The 23,099-nt window shown below is 33.5% G+C and overlaps 2 protein-coding genes across 3 annotated transcripts in view; both read right to left on the minus strand.

The window, feature by feature from the left end:
• Window positions 1–756: 756 nt before the first annotated feature.
• On the minus strand, window positions 757–2,346 carry LOC111000862. The gene is made up of 2 exons (XM_045630886.1): window positions 1,873–2,346; window positions 757–1,179 (listed from the first exon to the last, which is right to left on the minus strand). The coding sequence occupies exons 1-2, from the start codon at window positions 2,344–2,346 to the stop codon at window positions 757–759; spliced, it is 897 nt and encodes a 298-aa protein (XP_045486842.1).
• A 1,475-nt stretch (window positions 2,347–3,821) lies between these two features.
• Window positions 3,822–23,099, minus strand: part of LOC111000871 (neurexin-1) — a 58,645-nt gene continuing 39,367 nt past the window's right edge. The window contains exons 9-28 of one of the 2 annotated variants that reach the window (XM_022270472.2): window positions 22,926–23,084; window positions 21,405–21,557; window positions 19,930–20,037; window positions 18,484–18,676; window positions 18,054–18,245; window positions 17,622–17,765; window positions 17,288–17,502; window positions 16,856–16,964; window positions 15,060–15,659; window positions 14,406–14,606; window positions 13,763–13,879; window positions 12,838–13,016; window positions 12,113–12,284; window positions 11,008–11,225; window positions 10,166–10,345; window positions 9,478–9,584; window positions 8,697–8,911; window positions 7,552–7,827; window positions 7,127–7,269; window positions 3,822–6,850 (exon numbers count right to left, since the gene is read on the minus strand). In XM_022270472.2, the coding sequence (XP_022126164.2) occupies window positions 6,698–6,850; window positions 7,127–7,269; window positions 7,552–7,827; window positions 8,697–8,911; window positions 9,478–9,584; window positions 10,166–10,345; window positions 11,008–11,225; window positions 12,113–12,284; window positions 12,838–13,016; window positions 13,763–13,879; window positions 14,406–14,606; window positions 15,060–15,659; window positions 16,856–16,964; window positions 17,288–17,502; window positions 17,622–17,765; window positions 18,054–18,245; window positions 18,484–18,676; window positions 19,930–20,037; window positions 21,405–21,557; window positions 22,926–23,084 (3,834 nt within the window). In that variant the 3' untranslated portion in view covers window positions 3,822–6,697. Of the gene's footprint in view, window positions 6,851–7,126; window positions 7,270–7,551; window positions 7,828–8,696; window positions 8,912–9,477; window positions 9,585–10,165; window positions 10,346–11,007; window positions 11,226–12,112; window positions 12,285–12,837; window positions 13,017–13,762; window positions 13,880–14,405; window positions 14,607–15,059; window positions 15,660–16,846; window positions 16,965–17,287; window positions 17,503–17,621; window positions 17,766–18,053; window positions 18,246–18,483; window positions 18,677–19,929; window positions 20,038–21,404; window positions 21,558–22,925; window positions 23,085–23,099 lie in introns of both variants that reach the window. The other variant, XM_022270470.2, reaches the window with a different exon arrangement.

The following is a 23,099-nucleotide window of genomic DNA, read 5'->3' on the forward strand; positions in this document are numbered from 1 at the left end:
ACCTACATAGCATGACAGGGGAACTAATATAAACTAAATAGTTCATACTTTTTAATACTCTTGTATTCTTTTAACAATAGTTTATTTTGTAAAAATAAATATTACATGATCGTAACTTTACAATTAAGATTAACATTTGCTGATTACTAATATAATTTGTCCAAAGCAAATTATGTATGTCATATGTACGTACTAATTATAATTATAGAGGTTAGTATAATCTGTAGATAATGCAATATTGATGCTGGGATGTAATTAAGCGTGCTGAATTATTGTGCGGTCTACAGCTACTACATAGTAATATATCAGTATATATTATACTATTTCAAATGAAACTCTGTCATAAAACACATTTTCAAATAATACTGCAATATTAGTGTCAAATTGTATTACTAAGTAGGTTCTAGAACCTTCAACCTACGTATTTTAAAAACGTGTCGTGAATTCCGCACTAGGACATCCGTATACGACATATACAAATTATTTTATGGTTTTTGTTATGTTATACATATTTATTAGTTTTTTTTAGAAATCTGTGGCCAAGGTAAATCAATACTTTTAAAGAATCCGGAAATGAACAGCATGCCTTTTACACAGATAACGAGGGAGACTGGGATCCTTAGTACATTTGTCAGGCAGTTTGTGCGTATTTTTATCAATTCTGGAAGACAAATATATTAGGTATTTTTATTTGTTGTTCATATTGGTACTAACATTAGTTTTTAAGTTGTACTAACCAGCTGAAATCTGTGTTATCTAAAGGGAATAAATTGAAAATGTTCCCTTCTGTACACAAGAAAATACTAATTCTCCTATAAACACAACGATGCATATTAGATCAAGCACTCCAACTAGGAAGAAAGCTCCAAGTAAATGTTGCATACCTAGCGGTACAATAGAACTCATCCTTTCGGGACGTCTCGGACGGTTAAACAACTCTTCACTCCACTTTTCTATCAAACCATTCTCAGAAACACTTCGTATTATATTATTGAATCGGTCCAACAAAGGATACCAATTTCGAGCTAAAAGGACAACACCGTACTTATAAAGGTTATCGCTTTCAGCAAAACAGTAAATCAATGACTCACCTCTACCTAAAACCTGATCCTTATACATAGCTTGTCTTCGCGAAGAAACCACCGCAAAATTCCTCTCATAAGCTGCCTGCCGTACTCCCTCCGAGAATGATGTCGAGTTATATTTGTGATACAAATAGAATGAGCTCGCGTTATTAGTCTCAAAATAGGACCGGTAAATCTCTCTGCCTCCCAGAGGAATGCCAGATTCAATGAGATCCGCCTCGCTACTTATTTGTTTCTCAAAACGTGGATGCATTAAGAAACTCCTTAAAAAAGAAACGTACGATATCCCCAGGTTGAAGCTGAAACAAAGCCAGCAAAACATCAAAATTCTGAACGCAGCCGACCGTGGATCCAACACAACGCTCCAACCGAGCAGCATGCCAAATGTTTTGAAAATTAAATTAGTTGGCCATTTCGATACTTTACCCTTATTTTCTTTATAATTCATTAAATGAAGCAGGAAGCTCATAATAATGAGACATAATAATGTAGCGAGCCAAGTGGACCACTGAAATATTGTAACTACGTTATCCCACGTAGCGGCCCGTCGGGCGCGAGGAACACACCAAGTCATTTCATCTTGGGTGTAACTTACTGTAGGATTAAACCAATTACGAATTGTTCTTGTGACTTCAATATTACCAATAACAAGATCAACTGAGTCATTTCTAAGTAAACCATAGGCACCCGTCGCCGTTCCGTTCGAGTAAATGACACCCCAATTTTCTTTTTTCTCCGACATACGCGTAATCAGTGTCATATTCGTAAATTGGCTTATGATTTTCACCAAATTTATCTCACCGCCTTTTTGGAATTCGTAGGCGTCGTTCCATAATTCACTTGTTAGTTTCCGCACCGGAGGCATCACGTATGGCTCTGAGATAACGACGTATGTTAATAAAGGGCAACCTCTCAAGTCTAATGGAAACATTTCCTTTTGAACTTCTATCTGACTTATTAGATTATCTTTACATCTGTCTAAAATATATACTGATTCACATTTGCCACCGCAATTTGTTTCGCTATATGGATTCCAAGAGTAAGAAATAATTTCGTCATCTAGCGCTGAATATAGGAGTACAATTACTCTCAGCAACTTCAGCGCATGCAGTTCGTTAATAAACGTCTTAGCCAGGGTTTCACTAACCTCATTTTTTTGTTTTTCATACAAAACAATAGTCTTTGCAAATGGATTCCAAGTAGGTAGTTTACTCAATAGCTTAAGATAATTTTTCAGATCAATTTGGTTTTCTAAGACCATCATATAATTTTTGGCCTTTTCACGAAAGTGTGAAGCGTTAGCGTGTGGGTAATACGGGGTTTTAACCATTATCGAATATTTTATTCCGTTGTGTACGGTTTGCAATAGAAACTTTTTGGTAAACGCTTGAGCATTAATTCCCACAATCACGATGCTACCGCTCAGAGCTTTTTTTTCAACAAAATATTTTGCAGAAAGTTTTAAGACGCATTGGGATGCTTTAACACTTTCGTCCTCACCAACTGGCATCAGTAATGGATTCACATTTAAAACTGTATACATCGTGCTGGCTAAAATAATATACCGAAATACAATAGAAATCATGTTTTGAACGATGAAGTTGTATAAAGATTTTAATGTGTTTGAAGAGTTAACGGTTTGAACAACTATTTATTCGTGTTACGATATCAGGGCTGTGCAACGTTTTTTTCTTTATAGAGAATATTAATTTAATCGCGTTTTCGTGAAATCAAGACCACAACCTATGTCATTATCCTACTCATTACTTTGAATAATACATGAAACATAAAATGATTAATATTTCTTATTCTATTTAAAGAATTTACTGCACAACCGAGGCAAATAAATTTGTATATAATTTATTTATATTGATAATTAGCATTATTATATTAAGGTACGGACTATAGAAAGTATAAAAATCTCGAAAATTCCCTGAGGACTCAGTTAGTCTGTCAGCTGTAAGTACTAAAAGTCTATAACACAATTTCATGTTAAGGGTTTGTAAAATTGCAGTTAAATTATTACTAAATTTGATCCAAATGGATCAGGCGTATTAAAATAAGAGGAGTACTTCCAATAAAAGGTATAACAAATTTAAATACAGATTTTATGTTATATTTTTTTATTTTAATTTATTCAATATAAATTTAAAAGCATTTTAACGCTATTGCTATGCTTTATTAAACAATAGTATGGAAAAACCTTATGCGATAAACCTGTAATATTAAAAAAAATGAATTTCATTTCCTTTTGGCATTTTGAAATAATTTCAACAAATATAGGCAATTTGCTTACTAAATGAAATAATAGCTTTACTGAACTTTACTCGACCGTTTTTATGGACGAATAATATCAAGGTTGATTTTGTCTGCAACGATAATTCTTTAAAAACGCTTGAATGATAATACTGAAGATATTGTCATGTGATAGAGGAGAGGCATAATTTCTTATTCTTATTCATAATTATCAAAAAGGTTAGTCCACATCACAGGAGATCGAAGAGCTGGCAGCTACCTCGCACAAAGAATAAGTCTAGCTATTCAAAGGGGGAACGCTGCCAGTAACTTCGGAACCTTGCCTAAAGGGACTCCTTTTAATAATATTTTTTTTAATTTAGTTAGTTATTAGGTATATTTTTATGTATTATGTTATTTGTTTTGAATAAATATTGAATTTTGTATTTCTTATTAAAGTGCAAAGTTAAACCAAATAAAGGTCAGAAATAAAACAACAGCTGATGTAAATTACATTGTATTGATCGCATTTATGTAGAACAAAACTTGGTCCGACCGAAGTCGTCTATAAACTGTACAATAACTTGGAACACATATTTTATTTATATTAGAAGCAGACTTATTTGATAAACGTCAATTAAATTTCCTTCCAGAAAAATCATAATCTACAATTAAACAATTAAATTCGATACAAATTTCTAACACATTAAACACTAAAATTGACAGGGAAATAAATTTTTCTAAGTTTGTGCCGTAAAACGAGTGTGGCATTACAGTAATTATTTCTTATATTAACTATATACAGTAGAACCTAGAACCTGTGCTTTATAACATTCTATATAAATATGACATTCGTTTAAAGCTAATTGAGTTTTGGAAAGAGGAAACGGGACGGTGGATGGAATATTAACTTTTAAGCATTAATATAATTTTAAAAGTTTAAGAATTGCACACAGAAGCTAGAGGAAAAGGTATTGAAACATGTTTAATTTTGACCATTTCAAAACCACAAACTAATCATAGTTAGAAATATGTTCATCGTCCAATCCTATACATTATCTATATGTATATTTACTGAAGGGTGAGAATATAAAACAAAAAACAAAACGATTTTGCGTTCCGATCTTGTTCTTCCGGGATTGGTCTTGCATCTAATTTTATATTCTCACCTAGTATTTACGAATATATCGCCATTTAAATTTAAGATTACTTACCTATTTAAATAGGATGCAATTGAGACGAATATTAGAAATAGAGCGGGCATTAAACATAGAACCGAAAATTTCAAAAGTAAAAATAAATCGTTTATTGTTGTATTTGAAAATGAAATATATATAATGTTTGATGTGATAACGTCTCATAAATCTATGAACGCTGTTTGCACGAATGAAAAACCATGACTCATTGTACCGTTCCGCCTGAGCCGAACGTAACATGACCCAGTTTCACGTTCCACCTGAGCCGAGCGTAACACGAGCCATTTTCACGTTCCGCCTGAGCCGAGCGTGCAAGCGAGAGCGCGGGACACTCAATAGCCTTTATCTTAGCAAATTGTTATTTTTAATTTATATAATTTGAGTAAAAAATATGTGTTAACGAGTGCAAATGTATGTTGTTGTATCGAAAATAAAACATGTTCAGTTAATTTGTTTGATTTATAGAAAATAATTATAATTAGAGATAATAATTTAATTCAATTCGTAAAAGTACGCAATTTTTCATGTATGTCTTCTTATGGCGTAAAATTATCGTCCGTAAACTAACTTTTTAGACAACAAATTTATTTATTATAATTAAACCAAATTCCTAACGCCCGCTCTATATATTTTTAATATCTTTGATTTTAATGCTTTAAACCACAATAGTGTAACATTATATTAAGTCACAAGTTATTATAATATTTAAAGTTATGTTAAACTTCAACACTTTATTTATATTAACTTGATGTTACTGATTGTGGTTTGTATAATGTAAGGTAGGCCTTCGATAGAATTTTACAAATAATATTTATTGTAATCCTGAAACTTATCCATTCTTCTAAAGCTGAATGTAATTTTTCTAAAAACGGATTTAATGGACAAATGTAATAGAAATATAGCATATGCATTATTGAACAAGAGTCGTTCATTAGCAGTTGTTAATTCAGCTTTGAATTCAATTAGATATATTCCGCCATTACGGACAATTTAATCAACAATTTTGATTGTGGTCGCTTATATGATCAAATATGAATTAAATGCGATATTTTATTAAAAAGGATCACCATATATTTTCAATCAGAAGTTCAACTAGCGTTCTTCTTTAGGTTTTTACGCCGAATTTCCAAAATCCACCCTTACATCTTATTATCATACATATCTTTGTGTGGCATCTTAAAATATTTGTAAAAGATTTATTAAATATAGGAAAGAGAAAATCGTAATATTACCGTAGTCTTCAGTTTAACGATATGCTTAATTTTCAGTGTTGGCAGCACTAATATTAACGATATTTTCTTATTTTTATATGGTAAAAGTAAACTTAGTAACGTAAGCGGGATTTGTCAGAGCCAAAGTAAAATGCGTGTTTGGTGATTTATTTAGTAGAAAGACTGTACAGAATTAGTCTATTATTCAATCAGATAACCAATTTGCAACGATCCTACAAGACTCCATTTAGTAAAAAGCAATTCCATATTCTATGAAACTTTCTGGTTCTCTTTCAATCGCACGAATGACTAACATTACATTATTTACACTAACATTTGCGAATCAGTCGATCACACTGTATATGCCTTCATACTTTACAGATATGTCTCTATTTGCTGTTATTTTCCTACGAACGAAAACCTTTAAAATATTTATTTCACAAATAGAGACAAAATACAACCAGCTAAAAAGCGACTACGGGTATATTGACTATGGTATATAAAATTAACTATCTGATATGTCCGTTAAGGATTGTATGGACACGCGAATCTAACGAGCGAAGTCGGGCGATCATATTAACAGATACCTGGAGAGAAATGATCTTTAAATGTTCTACCTATTCCATTTTAAACCAAAGTATCTGAGAAAATGATCTTCGTATTTCTTGAATGGCCTTAGCACTGCAGAGTACACGTTCATTTATAAGCAGCAGTTATTGATTGAATTGAATTATTATTATTTAAAAAAAAATGGTAAGGAGCCTCTGATGATTCCGGTATGTGAGATTATAATTAAACCAACAATTATTTGGTAAACATTGTAAAAATCTTGAAAAACATCATATATTTAAAATTCATTTTAAAATAATTCATAGTAGAATTTCTTCAAATCTGTTTAACGTAAAAGAATGTCCCTGCTGCCTATAAAAGTATTCGTTACAGTAACTACTGTATGTACTATGCAGCCTAATTACACGTACCATTCTTTGATACCATCGCGCTTAACTGGCTGCGGCATCGGTGCGAGGGGCGTTGCTCCGTTCCTGTTGAGAGGCAATGGCTGCAAGTTTCGAACAGCGCCACCTGTCTGTACATTTGAACCGGTTTGATAACTTGAATGAGCCTGAAAAAGTTACATTAAATAAACATAATATTAGTAATTTAATTTATTGAATGTATGATAATTGTAAATCAATTTTTAAATGCATTTATCTGCTGGAAGGAAAGAAATATTACAAAGACCAAGCAGACCAATATTTGAATCTCTTAAAAAAGTTCTATTTAAAAATTATAATCCACAATAAACTCTCAAATTGCCGCGAACATAATATTTTACTTTTCAGTATGTCACATTTATTGAAATATATCATTGTTTCTTAATATTATCACCTATTTATACCTGATTCGCAAGCAATGCCGCGCTAGCACTCTGCTGGTAACTCTTGTCTTCAGTTACTTTATACGAAGGGTCCAACTTGAACATCAACTTCAGCACTATTATAACTATAATGATTATTGCTATCAGCACCGACGCAACGATACCTGAAAAATATAAACAAAATTTCCCATTTGAAATTATTGATTATTTATTATTTATCAAAATCTATATAATTAATAAAAAAACATTAAAATAAAAACTTATTATCCATTAATAATTTTTAATAATATGTAGAAGAACAATAAAATTTTCTTATGAAATTCACACGCCGTTTGAAATTTCTGTTTTCCTGGAATTGGCATATATTACTTTGCGGAGTTCAAGAAAAAAAACGACATAATATTACTTGTAGGGAAATAATATTAAAGACTCAATTTATAGCTTACCAACAATAGTCGCGAAGAATTCAGATTCTGGTGGTACCACTCTGTTGTCAGTCGATTTAGGATGGTACCATTTGGTTGTAATTTCTGGCTCGTGGCCATTATATCCAGGGTAGCTTCCAGGCACCACTTCATCTATGCCATAAGGTGAGCGAGTTGCCATCTTGGTGTGCGTGTGATCTTCATAGTCTGGTATCTCTTCCTCCGTTGTGTGCGCTGCCTCTGTGTGTCGCGTTACTGTCGGTGTGAACTGATTGCTCGTGTGCGTATGCGTGTCCTCTGAAGAAAGATTGTTATAATTTATAAATAATTTAACTGAGCCAAATTCATAGTCGTAGTCGTAAAGTATATAGTCTATTACTATAAAGTCGTATCAGTACTGACAACCCGGGGTAACAACTCCGGTTGCTAATGCTTAAATAGGCATATTTATAACCAGAGACAAAATATTATTAATTTTAGTTCAATACGTGGGTAACACTGAAAATGTTTAGAACTGGCCACTTAGAAACATTGCTAATGAAAACTTTATTTGAATTTCAATTTTAGAACTCTTGGTAACCTAATGTCATTTGTTTTTGTGAATTAGCGGCTGATCACCTTTTGCCTATTAGATTAAAAAATGATCATGAAGCAGATACAGAAATCGTGTGAGTGGCTACCTCGGGTGGCATCTCATGCGGAAGTCACCCAATCAAAAGTAAAAAACAATAAATTTTATGTTTGTTATGATAAAGGACAATGTGGATCATTCATTAAAAGATCGCGAGTATGGGACTCCCCCACGACGGCGTCAGGAACTTTTGCTAGAATCCCCGAATTCTACGTAGAGCTGAGCTAGTACTAGTGGAGGAATCCCTGAAAAAGACATTTTTATGGTAGCGATTTTTTTTTTGTTGGTACATTGTCCTTAACGTTGAGAGCCCGGGTGGGAGTCACCCCAAAGAAGGTGACACCCGGCGCGGACCGCCCCCGCCGCGCCCCCGTTGCTACGCCACTGGGTTGTAGCGCCATTGATTTATCATTTATTGTTGTAAAAGTTTTATTAGGAAGGCGATATTTAGATCAAGAAACATTTTAAAAGTCCAATAAAATGTAGATAGTTTTTTGTTATAGGTACACAAACTTTATAAGATGTATAATTCTACCTTCTGTAGGAGTAGTGCCTTTTTCTGGAGTAGTGGCGGTATCCACGGTGCCCGCGTGCATATTATCGTGATCTGGTAATGTGGTGCGGTCGCTCTTAGTAGTGCCAACACCCTCCGTCCCTCCCGCTGTAAACCCTGAGATAGCCTTTTCCACGTGATCGGTGGCTATGGATGTAGTAGGTGAAGTCATACTGGCAGTGCTACTTATACCAGCACTGAAAAGGAAACAAACATCAGAGCTAAGTATTTCGAATATTAAAATAAAATACAAAGGTTTTAAATACATATTTAATCTAAGTATAAATAATAAAAATATATAATATACTTCAATTAATACTAGCGTTTAAAGTAAGCCTAGCCTGTACCTTAAACGCTAGTTTCTCCCAGAATCATTAAGATTTAAAAAATGTGTTCTTGACTTTTTTTTCTTTATAAATAGAACAGGGATCAAACGGGCAGGAGGCTCATCTGATGTTAAGTGATATCGCCGCCCATGGACACTCTTAATGCCAGAGGGCTCGCGAGTGCGTTGACGGCCTTTTAAGAATTGATACGCTCTTTTCTTGAAGGAGCCTAAGTCTATTTAATTATACTTAGTTGTAACTCTGCCGATCTCCGGCGAGACAACAACCGCTTTCGATATATAGCATTTAAGTTCATGACAAAATTTGAATGGAATAGACGCAGAAGCCGTCTCCACAGGTCATCGACCCCACGGTGTACTTTAAAATATAAAAAAATAAAATTGAAGACTTGTCAAAAACTTAACAATCCAACTTACGTGGTGATGGGGTGTTCTGGTTCCGTTATCTCTTCTCCGTTAGATCCGGACCCTTCGATGCAATCTTCATCGTCACAAGGCTTCATTAATTTACCGCTTAAATTACCCTGAAAAGTTTAATAAACTCATTAGTACAATTAATTTTAAAAAAAAAGATTTTTTCCAAAATCTTTATAAGTATCTTCCATAGTTCCTAATACCAATTAATATACGTATGAGGTTAATATCTGAAACGTCACGGGAATTTGATAAAATAGTCATACGTGGATAACACTGGAAATGTTTAGAACTGGCATGTTAAAACTTGAATATTTGACTATGGCAAGTATCGAGATAATGAGTCGTCCGCCATACTTTCATTTATTCCCAAAAACTAAAGAGAAAATTCAAGGTATACGAGGCTTTACGAGCCCTGAATATGCGGCTAAAGCGTACGAAAATGCCATAGAAGAAGACCCCTAAGGAAGAATGAGCCCACTGCTTTTCTCAGTAGTTCCATCGAATGTGACGATGTGTGGAGAGGAACGGAGATTACTTCGAAAATCAATAAAAGTATTGGCAACTTTCTACATTAAACCGTTTTTCATTTGCTATACATTTTCAGTGTTTCCTTGGTATGGGTGAAGTCTAACGACAAGTTATATTTAAAAGCTAAACCCAAGTTTCAAAGATTTAGGTCTAATCAAACCTTGCGCATGGCAGGCGGTCGCCTCGTAGACGGTACGTAAACGGGGGTGATAAGGTCATCACCCGAGCCAGCGTCTGGTAGCACACAAGCGTCTTCATCATCATCACGACACCCTGACCCGGCGCCTGAATACACAAGCTCATCGAGTACTCCAGGGCCAGCATATCCTGATGGAGGTGTCTGAAATAGGTGGTTAAATATTTATAATTGGCATTGTTTTAAAAATAGAGTGTGTACTTATGTACACGCGTTAGAAGTTATACGTCTTTGGCGTATGGATAAATAACTAAAATGCAGTAATGATTAAGGATAAACAATAAAATTAATAAAAAAGATTTTATTTAAATAAATAAATTATTAGTAAATATGAAATTGATTTAAAAACAACAAAATAATATTTATTCATTCACACTGCTTAATTGTACTGTTACGAAACACGTGTTCTAAATATAAAATACTAGAACATACAACTTGAACATATTATCGATTTTCATGCCACCTAGACTTAACTTTACGTAATATTTCATTATAACAGATATCTTCCAAAAAATACATAATCTCTAAAAAGATGTACGATCTCGTAAAGAGGTATAATTATACAGCCCCCAGTTTTAGGATTTCGTAGATTATTACTTGATACATAACTACTAACATAAAAACTAACCAAACTTTACCACTAAATAGAACAATGCCTTATTAATTTAATCAACTAATTGATAAAACACTTGTTTTCAAATATTATCTTCAAAGTAAGTAAGCAGGACTAAACCGAAATAACTTGGCTGCCATGCATTATATATTTAAAGATTTTGTATAGAAATTTGACGTAGCGGCTAATTTACCTGTTGCATTCTATTGATATCTCTATCGAGTGGAGTCTGAGCTCTTCTAGCATCACCTCGTACTGTAACAGCCGGATCGCCAGCGGCAGCCAGATCAAGAACCCGGACCTTTCCAGCCACTAAACCAGCGAGGACACCACTAAATGACCTTGCACCACCTGAGCCTCCACCAACGATTATTTTGGACATACTGTTGAAGACTGTTGATTGTTGCCCACCTGAAAAATTTATTAGTATTTAAATTGAAAATCGACCACTCGCCGTTAACCTTTAAAACAAAGCGATACTTGTCGGTAAACAGCAGTAGTTTTATATTGGCAAAGGGCAATACACCAGTATAAATATGAGTTATTTAATAAATAGTTTCCATTGATCGTCTTGTCGTCAAAGGGAAGATGGAAGGTACTAGACTGCGCGGAAAGTCATCTACGCGTTGGATTAACCAGATCAAGTCATGATGACGACGCATCATGTTTCTTTTTTGAAGTAAAACTTCTTTAGACGCGTGAGGATATAATGTTTACGGATCGTCACGGCACATCTTGTGCAGCGTTTTTGTTGAAGAAAAGGGAGAACGAGATTGAGACCAATTGAGAGAGATTGAGAAAGGAAAAATCGAGAGTATTGGTTGATGTATTCGTTTAGTAGTCACATAATATAAGAACTTTAGATGGCAATTCTGTCGCATAACGTCTTGTGTAGTAAACGCTAATTTTAATTATTTATATAATATAAATAAAATAAAAAATAAAATATTATCATTAGCATATATACAGTGGGAATATAGTTATACAAACACATGGAGTGTTCATATACTGGTACATGATCATCTATTTGGGGTTTTTACCTTAGTAAAAATTAATTTACAAAGAAGTTTCTCTACTGACATGTGTACTTTGTACACTCACAATATTAAGTGATACCGCCTCCGATGGACACTCACATTGCCAGAGGGCTCGCAAGTGCGTTGCCGGCCTCTAAGGAATTGGTACGCTCTTTTCTTTTTGAATGTGTCATGTCTGTCCCTTCTAATATTACAACTACATAGTGATCACCGTGTACCGGATGTACCGGATAAGAACAAGAATAAATAACATTACTTTACCTTGTGGATGTCTCAAATTGACGGCGTAGTTATCAAGTTGTAGAGCAGCGCGGCTTCCATTTCTTGTAAAACTGGCGACGTGATAGGCTCCGTCGTCTACTCTAGCTGCTTCATCTCCTACCGGATGTTCGCCATCGCCCACATTGTACACAAAAAACAAGTTTCCGCGGATCTACAAAATGTTAAAGATTTGGTAAACTAAGTGAAACAAACGATATAGTTTTTAAGCCTAAATAATCTTTTTAAATTAATGACAGTAGAAAATAATGGTTAAGTTGCGCAATTTCTTAAATTTATTTATTTAATATATAATTTAATACATAAACAATCTATAATTTTATTCGTCTAACTAAACATAACAAACAAATATACAGTATTGAAAACCCTACATACATTACCCATTTCATTACATAAGGCCTCCGTGCCTGACAGGATTTGGTGGTCATGACGGTTAACTCACGTCGTTTACCTTAGCCTTAAGGAAAGTTATTTGCGGCCATAGAAAGAAACTTCCAGACACCGTGCACAGACTTAGCACGACCTCAGGGATAAAGGCTTGAACGCACTAGGCCAACATTGATTTAACTCGGCGTAAACAAATACTGAATTAAGTTATTTTAATGCAAACGCGATTAAAAATAATAAAAGCTATTAGAAATAAGATGTTAATATAAAAAATTAAATGCACTTTATCTCAAGTACGTAAATAAAACAGTTTTACTAACGATCTCCATTTGCATATAGTCCTGTGTATTCGATGATTCAACTCTCAATATAACTGCATCGGCTTTGCTGGTCACAAAACCAACAGCCACTTTGTCCGTCTCCGTGTCTGACACAGCACTTGGCGGAAATGCGTATGTGATTATTCCACGACCGGGACCAAATTCATACGCTATGGATTCTGAAATATTTTCTGACAGTTAAACATTTTAAATTTTAATGACTTTGGGAGCGTAATAACAAGTATTACATCACGCAGTTTTGGAGATTCATGACACACCCCCCCCCCATGTAACGCGCCATAACGTTTTTCTGTACCCAATAGAAAAACGTTTCGTTACTACTCAGTGACTCATTAAACTTAACAATAACGCATAATTCAATCCCCGCACCGCATTGTAACGTTCTACACCAACGAATCCCCCCCCCTTCCCAAAATTTGATACGTAATACTTAAACGCTCCCTTTTCCTCTTCTTGTATTAACTGGCACGATTTACTTAGGCTTCCAAATACGTGTGTTAAATTACATAAGTTTATTTACAAATTTGTCTACATTAACTTGATATGCCGTTTTAATCAAAAGCTATATTTCAGCTATATTTCAAAGAGTTATGGGAACAGTCAAAATTGGTTTACTAGATTTTGAAATATGGGTTCACCTTTTCAGATGACAGCTCTGTGAAGTTTCAGTCAACTTTGCTTTTGTGTATTTTATAAATACATACATACAGATCATTCATGTCGATTTATAAGTCTACTTAAAAAAAATTAAAAAATCCTCTGTATATATACTAATAATAATTGATGCACAATGTATTGTGATTTTATTAAATAAATTTGTACAATATCCTTTGATATAGTTTTAAGATATTCTCTTAGAATATGACAGGTATAAATCAAGTTGAAAGAAGAAAATACTGCATACCGTCATAACAGGTAGGTCCAGTGAAGGAAGTGAGATCACAATCGCATACATAAGTGTTCCACTGCTGCACACATACACCCTTGTTCGCGCAAGCGTTGTGAGTACACTTAGTAGGACCTGAAATCAATTAATATTAATTAGATTTGGACTTAAAGCTCTTTGGAACATATTTAATATTATTATGTCAATGCATATCAGAAGAAGAAAAAAATATATTTTTAGAAGTAAATATAATATAATGAATTTCTGTAAATTGATGATAATACACATGAAATTATATAGATGAATAATACATTCATCCCGAAGTAAAATTAAAGTTATACTTTTTGTTGTTTATTGTTGAAAGTTTTATGATTTCGGAAAAACAAAATGCATTTTCATTATAAAAATCAAATTTCGTATACATGTATGTTTTTAATTTTACTTTTTGCGATACACAAAAAACATGAATCAACACACAACAACAGTTTTAAAATAAAACAAAAAACCCCTAAGGGTAAAAAAACATTTGCTAAAAGCCCTGTCATTCTGTACTGTTGCATGAAATGATTTTCGATTTTCAGAGACTTTTCAGCACGCTAATGTGGTTTATAATCATTTCAAGAAAGACTCTAGCAATAAGATTAAACTACTTTAAATATACCTTCACATCCGGATACCAATGACGAACTCGGGACAACCACATCATCCACTAAAGATGGTGACTCTCCCGGCAAGTCCAAACTGGACATACAGCCTTCAAAACCCTGTCTTGATAATACGCCAACAGGAAGCAATGTGTACATATCTTTTGGTACTCCACCCACGTATAGAACACTATCTAATTCCAGCATAAGATTAGAACCTAAAAATAATACTCGAAGTTACTTTCCTTCATTAATTAATAACAACAAATAATAATGAAACAATTGTTTATCTGTATCCCGTTATGGAATCTTATACCTGTATCCATGTAAATGTCAAATTAGTTTCGACACTTGCCCCGTATAACGGTCCTGCTACAGTAAATCAAATGTTCTGAAGACTATTAACAAGCTAACAAAGAATAATAAAAATCTACTATTATATTATATATTTTTTATAATCAATTATTTTCTGTAGGTACACAAATCTGATATTGCCAGACTAAATATTATACTACTTTTATAAAAATGTTTCAAACAGTAATCATAAAGGCCGGCAACGCACTTGCGAGCCCTCTGGCATTGAGAGTGTGGCATGGGCGGCGGTATCACTTAACATCAAGTGAGCCTCCTGCACGTTTGCCCTCTGTTCTATAATATAAAATGAAACTTACTTGTCGTGTGCAACTCTAAATCATCGTCAACTTGCAACGTATGAACTTTCGGCGTTGGTCGTCTAATCGACACCGCATGCCATCTATTGTCGTTCAAAAAGTTCTTCAATTTATCCTTCATAGTAACTATTCCATCGCCCAGATTAAACACACAATGAACGTGTCCATTCACTAACTCTACGGCGATAAAATCTTGTTTTTTACCACCATTGTAGAATAACAGACCATCCATTTCCGTAGTCCGAAAGTAAAAGTCCAAATACGTGTTTCCATAAGCCTTTAATAATGGCAGTCCTGCGTACGTGTGTTTCGATTTAAATGTCACAGCCTTATAGACATTGAGTGAGTCTGGTTTTGTAAATTTCCCATTGAATATAATATTTGATGTATCGTAAATGTTATTGTTGTCTTCATGTGTTCCGATACCCAAGGTTTTAGCGAGATCGATATACTTTATTCCATTGAAGACAAAGTTTTGAAGGTATCCTACGAAATTTGGTAGAGTAGATGTCATTTGGATTTCCTCTTCGGGATGGAAGAGTCCTCCGAGGTGCAACGATGATATTTCTAAGGTTGAAGCTTTCCCTAGAATAGTCTCGGCTGGAAATTAAATCATTCAAATGAGAATCTTTATCCCCGTAACCTAGTGAAAAAACACAACATTGACTTTTAAATAAAAAGAATATAGCAAAAGTAAACTCCATCGATCTTCAGCTGTTCTGTCACCTATTTACAATACTAATGAGCACATAGAGTTTTGATAGAACAAGCTAAGTAGATTGCCAAAATAAAATAGACACAGTATTTCGTCTGACTACAATGTAATAACAATTTTTGTTATCTTACAACAATATTAATAAACGATCCGAAAACAACCAAATAACAAATATTATGTAGTTTGCAAATTGGTTGCGTGAATGAATCTGTGGAATCTGTTCTACTATGACATCAAAATGCATTAGCGAATAATATCAAATATTGAAGTACTATTTATTTAATGATACCTCAATCCCAAATAGTGACTAATGAAGTTCCACCTCTGACGTTGGAAAATATAATATTCATATTCCATAATGTAATGTTTTCTGTAACCACATGGCCGCAAGGCATTCGAAATGTTGCAATCAACAATAGTGATAGTGTACAATTTTATGTTTCATACAAATGCTACTTATCTTTTAAACGCTTAAAAAGTGTACTTTCTGGAGGCTTTACATGTTAAAAATGTGTTTGATCACGAGTCAAAGATATACTGAAATATTATCTACAAGACACTACTGGGGAAAACTACAGAAATGAAAAAATGAATAGCGTAAATAGAACATAAGAGTGAGATACAGTGCCAGCTAGAAATCAAAGGAAAAAGCTTCTAAGCTACATCTAATAGGAACATCAAACAACGAAGGTCGCTTATAAATAGTTTGATTAATATATTTGCTTAGATACTAATCATTAATTAACTCTTAGGTCCAAGTTCATACAAGAAATACCAAGTTTTTTTTTTGTTGGTTAAATATTCACTATACTTAATATGAATTTAATTTACATTAAACATTAATTGCTTTACTAATCTGAATTTTATTTAAATATTACTGTTTTTCGTAATTGACTTCTTACACTGATTTTCTTCATTGATTGTTTCATTATTATTTCTTCAACTGCTATTCTTATTATGGATGACGTAGTTTATATCTCAACACGCCATGGCAAAAGGGGGAGGAACCAACCTTATTATGTGTACATAAGGGTAAAATCAAAAGTGCGGGTGGTGTCCCGTGCATACGTACATAACGTACCGCGCACTGGCTGTCCGCCGTCTACCTGCAGCTTTAAGTTCGATGCCCGTCGAGAGAAGCGGACCGTATGCCACAAAGAGTCCGCCACATTTGTACCAGCGAGGAGGTTCTGAAAAGTTACAACAACGTCTATATATTTACAAATTAAACTCTTCTTAAAAATACATGCGCTATGGAAGATAGTTTTATTTAGACGCACGAAGCCAAGTCTGTTGTTAAGTAACCATAGTTCACTCACTCTCTAGGACACTCTCAATGCAAGAGGACTCGTAAGTATAATAACGCTGTGGATAAAGAATTATAAACAGTTCCAATATACAGGGAAGATCCTCGATCAGTCTAGCCACCGAGTGGCTAAGGTAGAGAAATGTATGCATATATTATAGTCGTAGAATGTAAAATATCAGTACAACGTAACTATAAATAATTAACCTTTTCTCTATCTCCTAATCTAACACTTGCTCTGACTCGCCCGGCAGCAACGGCGAGCTCTATCCGATCAGCGGAATTTTCTGATGCTGTCCGCAGCAACAAACCAGCCTTACTAGTCTTGAACCTCAGTAACAGTTCTTCAGTTTGAGTAACGTGTTCTAGACCCAACGATGCAGTCAAGTGCTGGCTACCATTGAGAAATATTGTTGGAGATTCTGAAAGTGTTATTTAATTTTTATACAAAAATTAAACAAATATATATCATAAATGACCGAGAGTGTTTCAAGTCATAAATATTTATAACATCTCATATTTGGAGTTTTTTAATAATTACCTCGTCCACAAGTTGGTCCACCGTAATTGGTGGAGGAGCAGTCACAGAGCGGTCGATTCCAACCCTCAGAGCAGATGCCACCGTGTTGGCATGGTGATGATACACATTGCTTCATTAACACATGACATGCAGGTCGGACTGATGCTGAAATCAGACGTGACTTTTGGATCTATACTTTATTATAAATACCTATATTAAAAGAGAAAACGTTTATATGCCTTTCATTAATTCATAAAATATTTTATCTTAAATGTATTTCGGTATAATAATACAAAATTTTCTATCATATTTGTCTATAATCTTAAGTAATACTTTTACTAAATATTATTATATTATATACAAGATAACAACACCGTATGTTCTGAAATGCAAAGCTAACGCATCTCAAAGTGTTTTTTGTACATTCCACAAATCACAAAGGCTTTTACTAACCCGAGTCCTGCTGCCTCGCATAGGCGGTTAAGTCCTGCGGTTTTCCATTGAGAACCAAATCCCGTATACATCCCACAAAGCCTTGTCTTAGCGCGGCAGTCCACAAAGCAGGTGGGGTTCTAGCGGCTGAGTACTCAGACCCTAATCCGCCCACAAATAGCGGACCATCTAACTCCAACTGATTTGATTCTCCTTAAAACATTTTCATTGTAATACAGAGTAAAATATTTATTTAATCATGAAGTTTAATCTTAGAATCAATTTTTAAATTAAAATTAAATTTTGAAATGACAATTGACAATATTCAAATCATGAAAATCGAAAAGAAAATAAATTTTGTCGGCTTCACGAACATATACATATAGTATTATCCCACTAATTTTGCACATTTAATTGTAGTTGAATAATTAACTACTGCTCACTAACTTACCCGGAGTTTTGAACTCCGCATTTGCACCATCGACGGTGACTCTTCCGTCTCGACCCGTTCTTCTAAGTAAAAATTCATGCCAATGAGAGTCATCTACTCGTCTTCGAGATGCCCTCACTCTTACTCCACCCGAACCCAAGTCTACATGTACGTAGATATAACCATTCAACATCTCAACAGCAAAAAGGTCGGCCTGAAAATATAGGTTTTCACTAACATATGAAGAGAGACATTGCAGCAATATTTATTAAAAGAAACAGATAAAATAGCTGTTATTCGTTAAGTAATTGTGTGTCAATTGTGAAGAATTAAAAAGAGTTTTCATGCCGAATAAGTAACGTTTATAATGTATATACTAAATTGCTACCTATATTAACGCTAAAAAAACATTAATACACAAGTGTTTCGTCTGTTATTTGTGTATTAAACAGGTTTAACATTCACAACAGCAAATTCTATATTCTTATAATTATATTTTCAATATAGAATTGGCCAGAGGAAATTTTATTAGAATTATGTTGGGTCTATTAAAAAGGAAATAGACTATATAAATATGTTCTGCACTCGCTAACTAAACAGAACTTTTTATTTAAAAGTTACAATCAAAAAACTAATGCTGTTATAATGTTTCAGCCTTCAGAATAAAGTACATATTAAGTATACTTATTGTTGTATATGACTAAAAAAATATTTAGCCTTGCACGAGATGCATGCAATTTATAATAGGCCCACATAATGCCTTTGAAAAGGTTGCATGCAAAAAGCTTGTTAATATTATAAAGAATGTAGTTTTTTGTTATGCCTAAATATTAATAAAAAACTACTAAGCAAACGATTTTTGTTTAATTTGAGGAGAAGGAATATAGTGTCTTTGAAAGTTTGATGTGAATTTGTGTAGGTATTAATAAAGCCTTTAAGCTTAAATAACACAATTTTGACTTTGCTGCAATAGCTTAGGCTGGGTGCGAGGTAGTTCAGGTTTTGTGCTCAGGGTTCTACGTGCACATTGATTACAATAACATAACAATTCATCGTCTTAAAGTGGGTGAAACTTTATAAGGTACCATACACAAATTCCCCTACGTTGTCGTGATTTAATTTTGATATTCATCACCTACCATGCAGCTTTGCTCGGTGGATAAAGATTTAATAAAACAAATACTGTTTTATCAAAATTTTCTCGCGTTTAAACCCGAATTCATTAGCATTGAATGTAATCTTAAACGCTACTATAGTTATCCACCGAGACTAGGCAATTGCATTTTTTTATTATAATGATCAACCCTTCGTATTATATATAATGCAATCACCGTTTATTGAAATGAACATGAATTGATGATGATGATTTACTGATATTAATGACGATGATCAATGTTTAAGGATATATGATCACTCGTTTATTGACGGTCTAACCCCAAAAGCTTCACCCCTTACCGTGCAACCTACCCTTGGAGGCTTCGCGCCCATGTTGAAAAGAATTAAGCCATTTGGTTCGTTCGTGCGGAACTTGAATGAAATCGTGCCAGTTTTCACCGCTTCCCACTTCGGCAGGATCTGTAGAGAATTAATGCTAAAATCACTCTTTACAAAAATCGTTAAGGCTCCGCTCCTCGCGCCCTTAGGAGATAACGTAACGATAAATTAAAGGTAAAAAACGTAAAATTAAGTTGATATATTAAATAGAATAAACGTATTTAATGTCTTGGATTAATGGAATAATGGATACTTATTAACTGAGCAAGTTAAGTATAAGTAAAATAAAGTATTGTAAATTTATACCACTTATCAGACATTAATTTAATTTGTTTAATATTTATATTTATTTTAATATTGTAAGTAACTAGAAAGTCACAGACTCCTAAAATACAGTTCATCGTCATCAGTACACTAAGTATTTATTTGTTAAGAACATCTATTATAAGGAACAAAGTTCTTACTTGCGTGAAAAAATATTACAATGCAATATACATCGTCACATCGACAGATCGTATCACAAAAATGAAAATGTAACGATTCAGAGAATTAAAAAATATATATATGAATACGGACTGACGCGTCGTTCAATGTAAGGTATTGAAAGATATTGAATGTGATAAAAACTTAATTATTTTTGTAGAAACACACAATTATACTGTAGATAAATCAATAAAATTCCAAAAAATTGTCTGTTTGAAAATATAGACAATATTTTATATTCATAATATATTACATTATATATACGTATATAACATTGGGAGAAAACCATTATCATATCCTTTTTAATAAATATGTTAAATCGTCAACAGTTATTTTTTGTTGTTGTGTAACTCAATATTCTACAATAGATAACATCGAAGTGTCAATCACTGCGCATTATACGGTACATTTATTAAATTAATACCATACATATTGTAACGTTTACATGCCCAATACGATGCCAAATGGGAATCATTTGCCACTGTTTATCAGCTATAATTGTAATTATGGATTTACTTCACTTTAGGTACAATGTAATTCTACAGTTTTAGACCTTGATCTAATCTAGTAGTGAAATCGTAAAAACAATATCGGCTGTGATAATGTTTTAGGAATATTTATGGATATTTTTGTTATAAGGTAAGTTTTAAGTCCCAATACCTATTTATTTCAATATTCATAAAAAAGACTAAACAAAATAAAAATAAAAACGAAAAAGCATTGATGATAAAACATGAACAACATAATGAGACACTTTCTATATTTATATCTACGTCGGCATGTTAGCCACTAATCAACTCACTACGTTTATTCTGTAATAAATACAATACAGTCGCTGAATAAACAGGTTGCGATATAATCGCTTGTTTCACAAAAACAAAGAAGGAAAAGTGGTCCTCAAATATATTGTTAAAGTCAAGTCAGATTAGTTTGTTGCAGGAAATTACAAACTAGTGTTTACATACCAAATGAGCTTCTTTGGTGGAGAATGTAACAGGATCTGCAGAGTCGGTTGCAGTGCAGGCGTACTCCAGACGACCGGTCACCGTGATGAGTTTACTGCCAGTCCGCGCAAGATCTATGAGGTTTAACCGAAGAGTGTCCGCGGAGAACTCAACCTTTAGATTAATAAAAGTAAAAGATTACTCTACAGTCGATATGAAACAGTATTTAGAATAGAGAAATTCACAGCATCAAAGAATAAACCTATAGGCATCAAATATTATTTTTAATAATTATTGATAAATGAATTCATAAATGATTATCAGACATCAGTGACACATATCGTAAGTTTTTACTAAGCCATATAAAAACAAAAATACAGGAGTCAGTAAAGACAGGAGGAACGGGAGAGTCATCATTACGCTTAAGCTACAACGATAGGATTCCTGGGCTTAAAAACTCTTAACACATTTAATTATTAATAAATAAAAAATTACATTTGATTTTCCTTGTTTACAAAGCTTATGGGTTAACCAAATAATATCACGTCCGGAAATCAGAATGGCGGAAAATGGTTAGGTATCTTAGCAATTTCGCCCCCAGAGGTATTCCCTGTACAATTACAGTGTCGTATTATGCTCCTATGAAATATCATAATTTAGACTAGTAAACGTAGTGTATTTATCTTTTTATATATTTATTAATTCACACTTCGTTCCATTAAAAAATCACAATTATAAGGGAGGCAACGGGCGGCCTTATCGGTCTCATGCGATCTCTTACAGGCCAACATGGTAATGTTAAAGTGCATAACAAAAAAAAAATAGAACTTATTCTAAAGTAATACAAAAAAACAACTAGAACGCTAATCAAGGATTCATGAATGGCGATGCAAAATAAATGTAATTAAGTGAAATTAAATAGTATACCAGGTATTAATCATTTACTGTGTGTACTCTAATGTTATATATAGTTATTTTAATTATTGTGTTCTGACTTATATAGTCAAAAGTTATTCAATCAAATTAAATACTTTAAAAATTTAGGGAAGTAGTATATAACGAACTTAATGAAGACAATAATCACTTAAGTTTCAAGATTACATGACTCACGGGACTGTTCATAATTGTCTTATAATACTTAAATATCATACCAATAAACACGCAGAAAAAAGGTCAATTCCGTATTTAAATCTATGACATTCCAGATAAAAATGCGTTTATATTTAATGTATTTTATAAACGCATTAATATAATCTATTCTTAATTTATCATATAATTCTTGTGATAATAGGTGCCTTTGTATTGTATACATAGGTGTACAGTTGAGTCTTCTTTTGATTCTTTTTGTATTAAAAAACAAATGAATTAAATCTATGATTTTCAAACCAAGACTAAATATTGGTGTGTATCTTTTTATTAATACTCCATCAAGGGATTTAGATAGATCACATTATTTAAAAAAAAATACTTTACATTAAAAACGGTTTATTAATAAGTATTAAGAACCGTTTATACCGAAAAAGGAATACAAGAAAACCTTACTTTCTTTAGGCATCCAATAAAGTTGGTATGGACTCTTGCACCAGGCAAAGCTCTAGTGTTGAGAGATCCGCCGACGTGCGCTCGAGAGCTGGCCAGCATCGTGAATGAACCAGCAACGTGCGCGTGCTCAGAGTACACATCATCTACGACTGCTGATACCTAAGAAGACACATT

Source organism: Pieris rapae, chromosome 1 (genome assembly GCF_905147795.1).
Source record: "Pieris rapae chromosome 1, ilPieRapa1.1, whole genome shotgun sequence".
Lineage (NCBI taxonomy): Eukaryota > Metazoa > Arthropoda > Insecta > Lepidoptera > Pieridae > Pieris > Pieris rapae.